General features: G+C 48.6%; 1 protein-coding gene across 2 annotated transcripts in view; it reads left to right on the top strand.

Annotated features, from left to right (window-relative positions):
* The first annotated feature begins 5,571 nt into the window (after positions 1–5,571).
* The window catches only part of Itga6 (integrin subunit alpha 6), a 66,880-nt gene continuing 56,447 nt past the window's right edge, over positions 5,572–16,004 (top strand). Inside the window, exon 1 of one of the 2 annotated variants that reach the window (XM_075984903.1) lies at positions 5,572–5,961. In XM_075984903.1, coding sequence (XP_075841018.1) covers positions 5,780–5,961 — 182 coding nt within the window. In that variant the 5' untranslated portion in view covers positions 5,572–5,779. The remainder of the gene's footprint in view (positions 5,962–16,004) is intronic. The other variant, XM_075984902.1, reaches the window with a different exon arrangement.

The following is a 16,004-nucleotide window of genomic DNA, read 5'->3' as shown; positions in this document are numbered from 1 at the left end:
AACACAAGCTTGTTGCTACTCAACCTCAGGCGCTGAGAGACCATGTTGGACAGGGGCTGTTTGCGAGCTCTAACCACAACGAATGGGTTCTACTTAGAGAAAGTAAGCGTGGGTCTACGTGATCTCATTTCTGTATTCTCTCTGTTTAATGCTCGCAGCCTGAAGTATCTTGTTTTGCTTCCTAGGGTGTTTTCACACTACTGCTTTATTGCATGAGTATTTATGAGAAGATGCTGGGCTACATATCTCCCATACACAATCTCACTTAGTTCTCTCACAATCTAGTAAGGTGAGCATTCCGAAGATTTTCAGAGCAGAATCCTGAGTCCTTGTGGGCTGGAGTGATGAGGTGGAGGTTAACTCTTCCTGCTCTTGTGGCTCACAACCACCTGTCACTCCAGTTCCAGGAGATCTGACACTCTCTTCTGGACTCCTCAGGCACAGGTGGTGCACATATACTTAAATAAATACAAAGAAAAATTAAACATTTCGTCAAAAAGAAAAGAGAATTGAGGCTGAGACATGGCTCAGCAGTTAAGAGTACTGGCTGCTGTTCCAGAGGTCCTGGGTTCAATTCCTAGCATCCACGTGGCTGCTCACACCTGTCTGTAACTCCAGTTCCAGGGGTTCTGACTCAGGATTCTGCTCTAAAAATCTTTGGAATGCTCACCTTACTAGATTGTGAGAGAACTAAGTGAGATTGTGTATGGGAGATACGTAGCCCAGCATTGTGCAATCAAAACACCAATGAACATAAAACAAAAATAAATTATAGAAAGAAAGAAAGGAAAGAAGGAAAGGAAAGAAAACTGGAAGCTAAGCTAAAGAAGTCATTCGTTCCAGGTTTTGAGGTGGGCAGTGGTGACACTGAGCTGCCCTCCGGAACTGACATACTTTACAGTCAGGTGGTCAGTGGTGAGATTTGGCTGTCCTCCCGGAGCTAACGCCGGCCGCAGAGATCGCTGCTTTCAGACTTAACTCACAACATCCTGTCTTTTACTTTTTCACAGCGCACACATTTGTAGACAGCAAGTGTTGGTTTGGCGCTGATCCCAACCCAGAGGCTCAGGTGTTCGAAGGCTTGGTCCCCAGCTCATTCAGTCATTGAGAAGTGAAAGGGACCTGAGACTCTAACTCAGTCACTGGATTAACCCACTGATTGAGGTGATGCAATCCTGTGGGGTGGGGTCTACTCAGAAGCAGGTCCCTAGGGACTTGTCCTTGGCACCATTTCTTGTTCTGGACCCTTCTTTGTCCCACTTCCTGGTAGTCATGAAGTCAAAAGTGCTGCTCCCCATACCCTTCCACCATGATGCTTGGCCTCCTCAGAGCCCAGAAACAATGATGTCAATAGACTGAGGACTGAAACCTCTAAACAGTGAACCAAGTTAAGTCCTTCTGGAGTTCTTCAAGCTATTTGCTCAAACTGTTTGTCACAGAGACGAAAGGCTGAATGACAGCAGCAAGTGATTTAATTTTAATAACTCACTCTTAGCTTTTTCAAGATCGCAAGATGTATGACGTGAGATGTGTTTCTTCCTAGTAACGCCAGGGCTGAAGAACCAAGTTTGCCGCCTGAGGATCTCATCTTGGAGTTGGGAATTCACTGTTACATTGAATATGATTTATTTAAGGCTTAAGTTTGTTCCTGGCTGGCAAAGTGTGGCTTCCTGACTTAGAAAAATTCTCTGGAAAAAAAAAAAAATCTCCCCCTAAAATGGCAGTCTGCAACATTTTAATGACCTCATTGTAAGTGAATTAGAAACATTCAAATGCAATTTACTTTAAAATAGATCTGGGTGTTAAAATAAGGGACAGCTGGCAGTTGGGATTCTTCTGACTTTAACCAACGAGGTATTTGCCCCAGTTAGATACACTGTAATTTAGAACACGTAAAATAACCTAAAAAAACGAAAACAAGAATTATTACAATTGCGCATGAGAAGATAACCTCCAAGCACTTATATAAAGAGAAAAACTCGCACCATGGGAAAACTTTCTCACAAACGTGTCATTGAGAATCGTCTCATTTGAAACTGTTTAATGTTTAGTTTTTATTTACAAAGTTATAATATGGGTCAGAATGCCTCGCTCCTGAAAACTGTCAGGTCGGGAATTCTGAGCCGATCGGAGGTTGGTAGGTTATGAACACACTGTGTCTCATCAACTGTTTATCCCCCCCCATAGCAAAGCAACTGCAAGGCGGGCCATTCCCACCACACGATGAAGGGCCGCGTGGTTAGTATAAGGCAGAGGCAGGATGTGAGGCAAGAACAAGGTCCCACAGACTGTGCTGACCTCTGACACTTGACCTCGCCTTGAAGAGCTACCAGGAAATGTAAGCCTGGGTTAAGATGTTTCACCAAAATGCAAGGGTTTCTATGTTGTCTAAAGAAGCAAACTGGATATTCTCTGATAGCAAAATGATTCAAGTTCCCAGGAAGTGGAAACGATATTGGGTATGGCGCAGATTGCCCATACTTTCTCTACGGGTGACCAATGCTTTCAAAATATTTGAAAATTCCCCTACTGTGGTGGTTTGAAAGAAAATGCCCAATACTATTAGGAGGCATGGCCTTATTGGAGGAAGTGTGGGGGCGGGCCTTGAGGTCTGAGTGTGCCAGTCAGTGTGCCAGTGAGTCAGTCAACTTCCTGTGGCCTGCATGTTAAGAGGTAGGACTCCCTGCTCCAGCACATCTGGATGCATGTCGCCATGCTCCCCACCATGGTGACAATGGAGTGAACCTCTGAAACTGTAAGTGAGCCACCCAGCTTAAATGTTTTCTTTATAAGAGTTGCCATGGTCATGGTATCTCTTCACAGCAATAAAAACCTAACGAAGATGCCTGCTAACTATGAGATATTAAATAAACAAAACTTTCGTTTGGTAAGTATATGAGTAAAACTAACACACATGGGTAAACCTAAGAATTCAAGAACGCTTCTTTGAGTGAACATCTCTACTAATGGCGCTCCCTGCCTTTCCGTGAAGGTTTTCAATTTGTGAACCTTTCTCCTGAGATACTACAATTAGGCTCTCATATTTCTGTTTGTTTTCTAAACCTTTTTTGAGATGAAGAGGGGTTGGGACAGGCTCCTGCTATGTAGCTTAGGCTGGCCTTCAACTCATAGGAATCCTCCTGCCTCAGCCTATGAGTGCTGAGATTCCAGGTGTGTACCACTATACCCATTTTTTTTTCTGAGCCTTCATTTAAACAAAGTAGTTTTTACCAGGTAACAGGGTTTACAGAGTTTTTTCTTGCATTGTGCCCATCTTGTTTTCTGAAGGCATGTACATACACACACACACACTGGGTAGTTAGTAAGCCTTTATAACCAGGTTTGCATTCTTACCCCCCTATCTATCTCTTTTTGTCTCTGTCTCTTTCCCTCAGTCAGCTCTCTCATATAACTCAGGACTACCTGCCTAGGGAATGGCAACACCCGCAGGGGGCTGGGTACAATGACGTCAATTAACAGCCAATCAGTGACAGATCTTCCTGCTACTGTCCGCCCGTTTTTACCTCATAATTTTTAGTGACCTCCATTCCTTTCATCCCTTTGACCCTAGAGATTGCCATGTCCTCAGAGGGCACAGAACAATCTCTTGGCCGCTTTATAATGCACTTCTATAAAATACCCGACTCAGTTTTTGAATGGAAATAACTGAGTCTCAAACTGACTGGAAAACTGGGGAAGAAGCCAGGCAGTGGTGGTGCACACCTTTAATCCACTTGGGAGGCAGATGCAGGCAGATCTCTGAGGCCAGCCTGGTTTACACAGGGAGTTGCAGGACAGCCAGGGCTACACAGAGAAACCCTGTCTTGAAAAACAAAAACAAAACAAAACATCACACTGCTGATACTTCCCACTTTACTAGATGGTCATTTCCAACAGTTTCTCACCCTCATGCAAATGTGTTTGCTCAAACCATGATCTTAAAGTTCATCTGCATTTGGAGCCATCACCCCCAATGTGGGCTAGATTTGACTGGAGTTACTGACTGGTGGGGAGGTGGAATATCTCCTGAGGGACTCACTCTGGCAGCTGCTGCCACCGTGAAGACCCCTGATGATGTTCGCACCCTGATGATGTTCGCACAGCTTCCTAAGCGGCTCCCCTCTGCCCTCTGCTTCCATTGCCTATACCTGGATATTCGGCTCCAAGGAAAGGCCACTCTCCTGCTTCAGGAGAGTCAGCACACTGGGATGTTGCCCTGCCCTGCGCAGTTGGGCCTGGCTTCTAGGAGGGAGCTGGCTCTAAAGAGCCAGAGGGAGTACACCGGGAAGCAGCTTTCATCCCTGGTCTCTGCTCCAGGTTCCTGTCCCCAGTTCCCTCAGTGATGGGCCTGGAAATATAAGATAAAATAAACCTTTTCCTCTTCGTGTTGCTTTTGGTCAGAATATTTCATTACAAAAACAGGAAGCAGAGCAGACCAAAGCCCCTTCAGTAAATTTCAGAAGACCAAGACCCCCCCCATGCACAACATATATGTTTTTAATTATATATAATGTATAATTAGAAAACTAATTATTTAAAAATATTAATAAAATATTAAAAGTTAACATATTTTTTGCAATTTTAATATATGACTTCTTTATTGACATACATCAGGATCTAGCAGGGGGGCTACAGGATAACAATCGCAATTTGAAATATCTGCAACAACCAAATGTCCTGGAGAAAACAATAGTTTCTATTGATGATATACTCTCCTGCCTTTGTGGTTTTCTGCCTACATTCATAATGAAAAAAATTGCTAAACGGCATTGGAAAATAAAGACGGGGCACTGAAATGTACATTATTTTGTTCTCAGTCAAGTTCTGAGTGTCCCGAAGCAAATTTTTCTACCCTAAAATAAGGACGCCTCAAAGCCACCACCTTCCTGGAAGCCCCACCCAATGCCCGGGAGGCAGAAGCCTTCTAGCCACCCACAGGGACTTAGGAGCTTTCTCTAGGCAGTTCTTCTAAACTAAATCAGGAAATTTGGGTAAGAAAAGGGGACAATAGCTGAACTCCAGGGTCCCACATTGAAGAACTTAGAGTTCGTAGGCTGAATTTCCACCCCCCCCTTCATCTGCAAAGAAAATCCCACTTCCTAGGATTAAACGAGATAGACAACTGTGTTTTTAAGTAGTACGGCCCTATCAAAGTACGCTAGTGTCACGTTGTGGACGCTTGGGTCCCTGGGGAGCCAGCAAGTGAGCAGCATCAATCCATCCCGAAGAGCTGGGCAAGGTGAGACGTGTCTTGAACTCCCGGAGAATGGATGAGCCAAGTAAGACTTCGCACAACGGCCCACAGCTAGGAAAACTGCCAGCTTCAGGCGCCCGGGACCGCACTTCGGTGACAGGTAGGAAGACATCTCGGGTAGCATTCCGGGGCTCCGGGACGCAGGGGGCGCTTCCGGGCAGGTGGCGGGACGGTGGGAGGGCGGCCGCGGGCTCGCCGCTGCGGGGCGGGGCCGGCAGGGAAGGTGCCCAAGGCGGGCCGGGCCTCGGGCGGGGCGGGGCGGGGCGGGGCGGGGCCGGCGCCCTCGTCACTTGATAAAACGCTGGAGAGTCTCTAGAGAACAACGGGCTCATTGAGCTGCTGCGAGCTGCGGCCGTGGGGGAGCAGCCGGACCGAGAGCGCGAGCCGGCCGGGGGTGGGGCCGCGCGCAGGGGCCACCGAAGCTTAGTGGCCGCAGCGGCGCGCCAGGCAAGCCCGGCCCCGGCCCCGAGCCCGCGCGCACTGCGGCCGCTGCAGCTCGTCGCGTTCCTCCCGCCGCGCGCGCCCATGGCGGTCGCGGGCCAGCTGTGCCTGCTCTACCTGTCCGCGGGGCTTCTGGCCCGGCTGGGCGCAGCCTTCAACCTGGACACCCGGGAGGACAACGTGATCCGGAAATCGGGGGATCCCGGGAGCCTCTTCGGCTTCTCGCTCGCCATGCACTGGCAGCTGCAGCCGGAGGACAAGCGGCTGTGAGTTTCCCGACTCTTCCCACCCCCACCGGGGCGCCGCGTTGCGCCGGGAGGAGCGAGGGCGCGCCCTGCTGCCTCCCGTCCCGCGTACCCAGAGCCCATCCATGGGCCAGCCCTGCCCGGCCCTGCCCTGCCCTGCCCTGCGCGCTTGCACTTCTCCGGTCCAAGACTTGCGGGGCCGGGCAGCCGCGCCCTCCGCGCCCGGTGCTCTGCGTGTTCCAGGAGCGAGGAGAACCGTGGGGAGACCCCAGGCCCGAACCGGGAGGACAGCACCCCCCTTACCCCAAGCACTTTCCGCGGTTCTCCTCTCCGGGCTTTTTTTGCACAGACCCCGGCAGGTGGCACGCTTTGCTGAGCCTCACGTGTGAGTCAGGGACCGTGGTGGGACGTTGGGTTACGGAAAGTCTTTGAGGGAGACCCAGGCCTTTCTCAGAAACTCTCCAGTCGTCCTGTCCCCTGCCTGGCTCGCGCGCCCCGCGGAAGTTGGGAAGCCACTTTTTCGCTGTCCCGTGTGACTTGTCCTGCAGAGTGGACTCTCCTACTTTCACAGGCTTTTTAAAAAGCACCTGTTCCACAGGGCTAGATCAGCTGTGAAAATAAGCGTCTTCAGTGGTGTGCTAGGTCCCTCTCCCAGCTCCCTGGTTGCGCTGCAACACCCAAGAATCCTTGGGCCGCTTTGCTGGGTGGAACCCACCGAGGAATTAGACCACCGTGACCCATCTGAGCAGGGACTTAGCAAAGAAGGGTCGGAAGTGACAGTCATCCCCCGACAAGCACTTCTTCCAGGAGAAAGCGACTGGTTCTCCCTTTTAAACAGTGTTGGCTCCTAAATGACCCAGTTCTTTTGACTGGAGAAGATTTTCTGGAGCTTAGTCGCCTCTGTCGCGGTGGGGCTGCATTCTTGATCCAGGCTTCCGAAGGTCGTTCTGACAACAAAAGGTCCTCCTCCCCTCCCGGGCCTTGAGTTGAACCCCGGTCCTTCTAGGACCAGCAGAGCGGAGAGAGCAGAGTGCAGTCAAGAGGGAAGGAGAGGCCGATATGATTTTAAACTGGAGAAAACCCCGATGTCAGCTAGTTAACAACTTTGGATTTTGTGCATATTGTGGACTTCAGAATTTTAAAGTCAGAGTTTTCTGATAACACCTGCTATGTGAAGCAGAGAAATCTACTGGGGGTGGGATGGTCCCAGGCGGGGAGGGGGTCTGAGTCGGGAAAAAATTGTTGGTAGACTGTAAATCTGAAGTGAAAGGGTTTTGTTTTCTTTTTCTTTTTGTCAACCCAATGGATGACATACACGGCAGACACACATGACCTACACAGAGGATTTGAGCTTGTTAGTATAGAAGTGATCGTTGGTCCAACAGAGGGAAAGCATCCCTTCCCTTTGACATTCTCTGTATCAGAGACCCCAGAGACTGGCTTCCTGGACAGACATCCTAATGGGGAATAAGTGGAGCAAGCAATGTCCTTGGGATGGAGACAGCACACTGTGCCTGTAGTCAGGAATCTCTGTTGTCATTAAGGCATCAGCCTCAGGCTTGCTAAGACTTGTCACTGCTGCTGGGCTGGGCTGCTCTGCTCTTGCAGCTGCTCCAGGTCCTCCTGGGACTGAGGCCTGATGCCTGCTGAAAACTCCATAGAGGCTGGTGGAAGGGAGTAGCCGGCCAGACCCTCAGATGAGTAGAGACGCACTGTAAGGGATACTGTGGCATATCCTGGAACCTGGAGGCAGAAACGGCATCCGACCCAGGGGGCTGTGAATCGTGTCTCGGTCCTCTGACCCTGACATAAAGTGTCCCGGGTTGAAGAGTAGCATAGACCCTCTAAGGAGAGTCAACGGAAATAGCCCATGTCATCCCATGGCTTCCTTTCACAGAAAAGGATGTGGGTGTAAATGACAGAGCCAGTGAGACTGATGGGACACTGGGCCCAGTTTCCAAACACTGGGAGCATCTGTCTCTCTGTCTCTCTCTCTCTCGTGTGTGTGTGTGTGTGTGTGTGTGTGTGTGTGTGTGTGTGTGTGTGTAGAAAGCTGAATTTAGGTTTCTTCTTGACCCTTTAAGCTGCTAACCATTTGCTTTAAACTGTGGTCTCTTCATCTGTAGAGTGGAGATGTTTCTGCTTAATCGGGTTGATGCTCAGTGTCTGTCCGTCCCATCCCATCCCTCCCCCACTCCGCTCCCCCCCCCACACCCCGCATGGACACCTGCTGGTTAAATGGGAACTATCGATGGTAATGCTATTTAAAAGTAGACACTGTGGGCCTACTACAGTAGGTGTCAGGTACTCGACAGCATTTGTGATCCTATGACTGTTTCGTGTCAAAACCAAAGGCCCTTCCTTGGGTAATTAATATCCTAAACCCTGCGTCATATTTATGAACTCCAAAGCGACTTATCCCAGGCTTAGAGTCATTGCGGAAGCAAACTTACTAAACAGGCGACTTTGAGACAAGGTCTGTGGGACTGTCAGATAAATGCACACTTACAGAAAGCCCGAAAGCCTTTTCTTACCCCCTCTGTAATTTAAACTTTCTCTAGTGGGTATTGCTGAGCTTTGGATGGTCAGGTTGGTTAGGCCCTCTAGACATCATCCAGGGTTCCAGGAGATAAATTAGACTCCCAGAGGCTATTAAGCAGAGAGCTGAGTGACTGAGGTTGGGTGTGAGCGCCGCCACAACCTTCAGTCTGTCCTGGGGTTGAGTCACCTCTAGAGGTGGAAGGTGCGTGGTGGGGACTGTGGGTAAAGCCATCCTGTGACTCACTGGACTCTTCTGGGAAGGTGTGGATCCGTGTCTGAGCCTGGGAGGAGGTGCGCTCCTGGAGAGATCCTCTGCCCTCATAATCTCCCCATTTTCTTCTTGTGGGTTGGTCTTTTGGTCAGCCACTTGCCTCACTTTCCCAGGAGATTCCCAGGCTGACTGTTACTTCCATCTTCTCGGGGTATTGTTGGTTTCACTCCATCATGTTTGCTGAGCTAGATAGAGATTGTCTAATCCATTTGTCCCCTTTATAGATGGAGAAACGGAAGCTGAAGGCCACGAAATGTCTTACCCAGAGTCTTATGTTGATGCGTGTGTTTATGCTATCTGTAAGAGGATAATTCAGAGATGTCCTTCAGATGCAGAGAATCTGGCAAGCTGCTGAGTTCTGGAAATGTATTCTAGTGTGTTGATTCATTGAGCTGCTTCCCATATAGGTCAGGGCTATCTATTTAAGTATCAGTACATGGACTTTCTTCCTATTTACCCTTAATTGCAACTGGCTATGGATCAAGCTCCTTCTACCAACCGAATGATGTGGCTGTCTCTACCCAGGGGTCAGAGGATGTACTCCCAAGCGCTGGCTTCCTTGCATTCAGTCCCTCCAACAGAGTGTCCTGTGGCTCAGGGCCATCTTCTAAGAACTGCTGTGTCACCTTGAGGCTGGGGAGAAGCAACCACAGTAGGCAAGGAGACTCAGAGGAACTATTAGGAACAATACATTACTGTTTACATTTTTTACAGTTGGGCAGTACTGGAATTCTGTGGTATGTGGATTTAAAGACTCGGAGTTAACGTATTTCTGTGACCAATATGGTCAATAAATTCTGCACTTTATTTAGGGACAGTGAGGCGAAAACAAAAAGTACTGTTAATTGCTTACCAGGTGTGCACAGCACAGTAATTTGTGCTGAGTCAGCCCATCTTAAGAAAAAGTCAGATGCCAAGAAATATCCTCCCCTCCAGCAGTTTCTTCATCCCTTGAGTGTGGGCAGCACATGTCTGGCAGCTCTGAGGTTTAAAGCTGTCTTCATCTTCAGGGGATGATGTAATCCCTAACTGGGTTATAGGTTCTGTGAGGGCAGGGACCTTAGACTCCTCTTTGTAAGAGAGCACCTAGCTATGCCTTCCAGATACAAAGAGGTCAAATCATACACTCAGTTTGACTTGTGAAATCAACTCTTCCTGCCCAAGGTAGAGAGAGGGAGCAATCTACTTTGCTGTCCCTGCTCAGGGCTCAGGGTCTGCAGTCTCTAGGGAAAGGGAAGCTATTGGCATGATATAAAGAGACAGAAAAGTTCTTATTTTCCAGTTTAGTGACCAAATCCCAGCTGAGGGATTTTCAAGACTGATTTTTTTTTAAATTATATTTGTCTTTTGCCCTGAAGGCAGACTTTAGAATTTAACTTCCAAAGTCAAGCTGCTCTGGGCTGCCATGGACGTTCAGGGTTTGCTAAGTTGCCTGGTTGTTTGAATCTAGGCAGATGTACAACTAGAATCAACCTCCTGAAAGCAGCCTGAGACCAAATGGGAATGCCCATGGGGACGCTTGGGAATTAATGGTGAGGATAATGAAGCGATCTTGGGTATGTTTTATTAACTCCTTGGGTGCACTGTTGACTACCAGCTCAGTCTTTTTATGGGGCCCAAGAGTGACAGAACAGGAGTCTTGGGGTTGGCTGACATTGCCTTCATGCTCTGGGGAGGACCGAGTGTTGTGTGAATAGGATATGGGCCAGCCCCGGTCCCTTGGGTACAGCCCTAGAATCAGATAGATAACTTTAAGTCTGGAAGGCACTCGAGGACCCTTACATGTCTGGTCACCAGGGTAACTCCTGGGGGCCCTTCGGTACAAAGTAGTCTTCTGAGATTGTCTCGTATCAATGGCATCAATTTCCGTACTTGGGACCCTAGTTTCTGCTCCCACAGAACCCTGTGTGTGCGCTAGAGGTGCATCCTTCTTTATTTGGAGATGGTTTGTGAAGAAGGGTGAAGAACAGGGCTTAGGGTTAGCTGGAACCACATCCTGTTCTGTCCTTTGCTATCCATGACTGCTCAGAATTTTTGACCTCTGTTCCTTTCCTCTCCTGTAATAGTAGAATCTTGGCCACCTGAGACCAGCGCTGGCCGGAGGAAACACTTTGTGCTTGTTAAATCAAGAAACCCAGGTTGTGAGAGGTGAGCGTGGCAGGTTAGGCAGAGCTGGCCTTAATTCCACGTCTGGGATGAGTAGGCACCCTTTGGGCTTTGGTTTGGCTACTGTTGGTGTGTTTGTGCCCCTTTTCTTCCGCTCGGTTGCCGTTACCGTGTGCTGGACCGCTCTCTCCAAAGAGCCCTATCTTGTAGCTGTGAAGCAGTGAACAGATCCCCGTGAGCTTTCAGGATTTCTAGGAGATGAGGGAGCAGTTGTGTGGGGAAGGTACAGGGCAGCCGGGTGACTACAGAGAACACCCGTGGAGGGTGGATTGGCCAGCAGCAGGGGTGGGCTCATTAGTAAAGGATTGCCAACTGTTTGATGACCAGGACTTAACAGATCTCTGACTGTGAAAGCCCCCTCCCCTGTTCTGTGTGTGGATTCTGGGCCATTTACACACTTCCTTGCCCGGGCCGATTTATGTTTCAAAGTCCTTCATACATCATTAATGTTTCGCAGGAAGGAACTTGTGCAAAAACAATGCATCTAATTGTTGTCGTCCCAAGGTTGAAGGATGCGTGGGGACACGAGAAAGCAGCATTTTCTGAGATTTGTGGTCGAGCCTGGCGTTCAGCCTTCAAGCAGTGATCGCTTAGAACGAACGTGAGAGGCTCCCCGTGAATGAATTAGGAACTGGGGCAGGTGGGTGGGCCTGGTGTCCAGCTCGGCCCCTGGCAGTCTGATTGCAGGATGGAATAACCAGCATTTCATCTGCTGCTGTCTGACTCTTCTGTTTAGATAAATAAGGCGAGGTAAGCAAACCAACAGGAAAACCCTGTGTGGATGAGTCCATAGGACAGAGGCTTTCATGGGAGCGGACCCTCCATCTGTCGACTTGGCACTGTGTTCTGCTGTTTGAATCTCTGGTCGTGCCGTTAAATCCCTAATTGACAAAAGCTGTCTAAACCTTCACATGGTTAAAAGACTGCTGAGAAACTTTCCAAACCTGTTAATTAAGAAAACAAGCTGTTCTCAGTTCCGGGGGAGAAATACCATGAAGGTCTATGCAGAGAGCCAGAGCAGGTGATGGGGAACCAGGAGGGCTGCTTGCTTACCAACCAGGTGTTTTTGTGTCCTACAATCTGAAACTTCACACACACAAACACAAACACAGATACACAGACCCCTATCAGACATAGTATAAGAAAAACACTTTAGAGAAACACTCTTTCTAAACCTAAGAGAGTAAAAGGGAAAATGATAACTAGAAGTAATTTGAGAAGGTAACTCAGGTTGATGACGTGGAGACCTGATACTAAAGGAAGCCTAAGGCATTGCCTATTACCGAAATCTGCCTTGCTTGCTGATATCCATGGTTTCTTCTTGTTGACAAGCCTGTTCTTTGGTGCTAAGATTGATTGTCTTAACTCTTTGTGTGCTCCCAAGTGTCAAGCAAATCTGATAAGCACTTCAGACCTAGAGGGTGAAATGTCACTAACCTTGAGACTCCCTAGCCAGGTACCCACTTTACCCTTCTCTTTGGGACCTGCGCCTTTGATTAAGATCAGTCTTTGTGGTTTTTTTTCTTTTAAATCATCATGCTGGAGGCCCTCAGATAGGTGGAATGGGGGTGGGTCTCAGAGTGTGAGGTTCTTCTGTTTGTCCTTTGTGTTGAAGCCACTCTGCTGCTTGCATATCCGTCAGATGTAGGCCTAACCTCCTGCTTATGAGGAATACGGTGCTTGGTCTGTAGAACGAAGGTGATGAAGCAGGTTTTCAAAACTACCAAGAGACTGAGAGGCGAGAGAGATTGGGGCCTATGGACATTTAAGATCCCGACTGTACCGGTCAGGCTGATGATGAGGCTTTACCTGACCTTGGAAATACAGATGGTTCTGACCCTTCTGGGCCCTTCTAGAGGCTCAGGAGCAGTGAGTCCTGGGAAGAGCAGAGTTGTTTCCAGAAATAGATAGTCCAAAGGTCAGCAGAACACCTTTTGGGTATCTGAGAGGCGTCCTGATGCCAAGGACACAAGGACACGGAAAGGCCACCTCAGATCCTGTAAGATAAGGCTGTTTAGAAAAGAAAGGCCTTTCAATTGTTTGTGCTGTGTTTAGAAAGGACTAGGGCTGTTGAGAAAGGATTGTGGGGTTTGGAGAGGCATCCTACTGCTGGGGTGCTCCCAGGAGGGAAGCAGGGACGACATTGGTCCATCCCTCTTAACACTTGCACACACGTGCACATGGGCTCCCATCCATACTCATGTTCACACATACACACACATGCACACATTCATACATATACACACACATTCTCTCTCTCTCTCTCTCTCTCACACACACACACACACACACACACACACACACACACACACACACACACATACACACTGTAACCCTAGCTTAGCAGCAACAGCTGAAGACTGAGGAAAAATTTTTTCAGTGCCGTAGGATAAGAAAATAAGCTCTGTAAGGTTGTGTGTCTGTCTGTCTGTCTACACGTATATTGATTTTCATTGGTCTTCTGATTCAGCCTAAAAGTCATAGGGATTTTATCCTCACTGGAACATGAGAATCGGATGTGCTCTGGACCTGTCAGGGACGCCATAGCTAGCTAACCTGTGTGGATCTTTCCCTAGCTGTGGTTCACCCAACAGATGCTGAAAACTTAGGGTGTATCGGACACTGTTTGACTGATGGAGGCTGTAGCAAATGAAACAGGCAAAGGTCCCTGTGTATCTTCTGAGGGAGAAGAGAACCAATAAACATAAGTAGGTGTTTCGTAGGTGGTGATATCATTTATCATAGAGTGGAGAAAGGGGCTGCTAGTCTGCTTGGAAGCCTATTGTGGGGCCTTAGGGATCAGTTTACTCTTTTTTAGGAAATCTTTTAGCATTCTTCTATCTATCTATCTATCTATCTATCTATCTATCTATCTATCTATCTATCTATCTATCTATCATCTATCTCCATATACACACATACATTCATATAGATATATACATTCATATACACATACATTTATACACACATATATACATTCATATACAGTATGCTACATTGAGTATGGGCTGGGCGAAAGCGAGGCTGAAGATAGTGCTGTTGCAGGGTGCTACTACATACCCCTGTAATCCCAGCTCTCAGGAGGTTAAGACAGGAACGTCTGGAGTTCAAGGGGAGCCTGGGCTACATAAAGAGACCCTGATTTAAAACAGCAAAAACAAAACAAAAATCAAAAGAAATAATACTATTTAGAAGGTGTCTGTAATAATACATAAGAGATGATAGCTTAGACCAGGGTAGGAGCAGTGAAGACAGTAAGAGACAGTTGTACAAGGTAGGACATGCCTGTAATCCTGGGACTCAGCAGGCTGAGGCAGGAGGATTGCCAGTTTGGGCTGCGTAGCAAGAAGAAAACAAAACAAGCGGTTGGATTCTGACTAAGTTGAAAGTGGAGCTAGCGGGATTTCGTGTGGACGTTGAGTAGGAGACACAGAGGCTGGAAGAGAATGTGTCCCAGGTTGGTGAGCAGCTGAAGAGCGAGGCTGTAGAAGGGTGTGGGGAGGATGGTGGGAGAGGTGGATTTGAGGGACAGAGCAGGAGTTGGTGTTGGCCGTGGTAGTTTGGGGTTTCTGGGCCCACACTTGTAGTTACTTTTAGGGAAGCAGTTGATGAATCTGAAGGTGGAAGGTTTAGGTGGTGCTCCCTAGAGATGAGGTACATTTGCTGTACAGGGGAGCAGAGCCCAGGAGCCTCTGGGAAATGGCGCCCCAGGGTTTGGTTTTGTGTTTTGAGAAAATTATAGTAAGCAGGGTTGTTGAGGACGATTCAAAAGAAAGGGAAAATGAATGCGGGGGGGGGGCAGCTTGCAGGTGTGATGTCTGCCACTAGTAGGGGAACATTCTGGTGTGGGGGGTTGGCCTTGTATTTGAACACCAGTGGCTCATTGTAGTAGGAACACGGAGTAAAAGGCATGGGGCAGGGAGGTGGAGGGCCCGGGATTGCTCAGCAGATAATCAGTTCATGAGCCTGCCTATGCAGTGCTCGCACGGAAATTTGCCTGGTGTGCAGGGTGGTTTTTTTTTTTTTTTTTGTTTTTTTTTTTTGTTTTTGTCAACTGGACACAGACCTGGACATCCCTGGGAAGAAGAAACCTCAGCTGAGAAATTGCCTCCATCAGACTGTAGGACATCTTCTTGATTAAAGATTGATGAGGGAGGGCCCAGCTCACCGTGGGCAGTGCCACCTGTGGCCAGGTGGTCCCGATTTGATTAAGAAAGCAGGCTGAGCAAGCCGTGGGAAGCAAGCTGATAAGCATTGCTCTCCTTGGCTTCTGCTTCCGTTCCTGCATGCAGATCCCTGCCTTGAGTCTCTGCCCTGTATTGTGGACGGCGCTGAAACAAGCCCTTTCCTCCCGTGCTTCTGGCCGTGGTCTTTATCACAGCCAAAGAAGGCAAATTCAGAACTGGTCGGAGTAAGGCCACATTGTACAGGCCGATGGCCACGGACGCAGTCCTAGCTCCTTGCCCTTCTGTTGGTGTCTGTTGACGGGCCTCATCAATCAGTTGTAGTGCGAGTCACCCTGCCTCTAGGATGGTGAATACCAGAGCTCTTTATAGCGTTAAAGATCGTGTTGCCTCATGTAGGCCTGTAGCTAGAGGTGGGAGAAGCTCACAGGCAGGTAGGAACCCTCGCATTGTCTGCATGAAGGTACTATGGGACTGGAAAGATGGAAAAAATAGGAACATACTAAAAACATTTGCGGGTCTTCATTTCCTTAGGCTGTATTTGAGATACAGAGAATCACAGCTTTCATTGTGCTGTTCCTACAAGAATCATTTGAGGTGTAGCAAGAACTTCCCGTGAACGGAGGCAGCTGTGGCCACAGTACGGCACTGTCTGGCCGGTATGGTCTGGTAGTTTCTTCAAGCGGAGGTAGTACCAAGTTGTACAATGGGGGGCACATGGTGTGCGCACTGTAGTGGGTATGGTAACTCTGTGTGGTCAGGCCCTCCAAGCCTTGCTTCCTGAGCTGCATGGCTCAGTTTGTAGTTGGCTTAGCCAATCCTCATCGCTGCCCAGCGCATTGAAGGCCTCCCCGCCCCTGCGTGGGGGACTGTATTCGTACTGTTCTTTTAAAATGACATGG

The sequence above is a fragment of the Microtus pennsylvanicus genome, chromosome 9 (genome assembly GCF_037038515.1).
Source record: "Microtus pennsylvanicus isolate mMicPen1 chromosome 9, mMicPen1.hap1, whole genome shotgun sequence".
NCBI classification, from domain to species: Eukaryota; Metazoa; Chordata; class Mammalia; order Rodentia; family Cricetidae; genus Microtus; species Microtus pennsylvanicus.
Note: the sequence above shows the minus strand (reverse complement) of the source record. Positions and strands in the feature narration are given on the sequence as shown.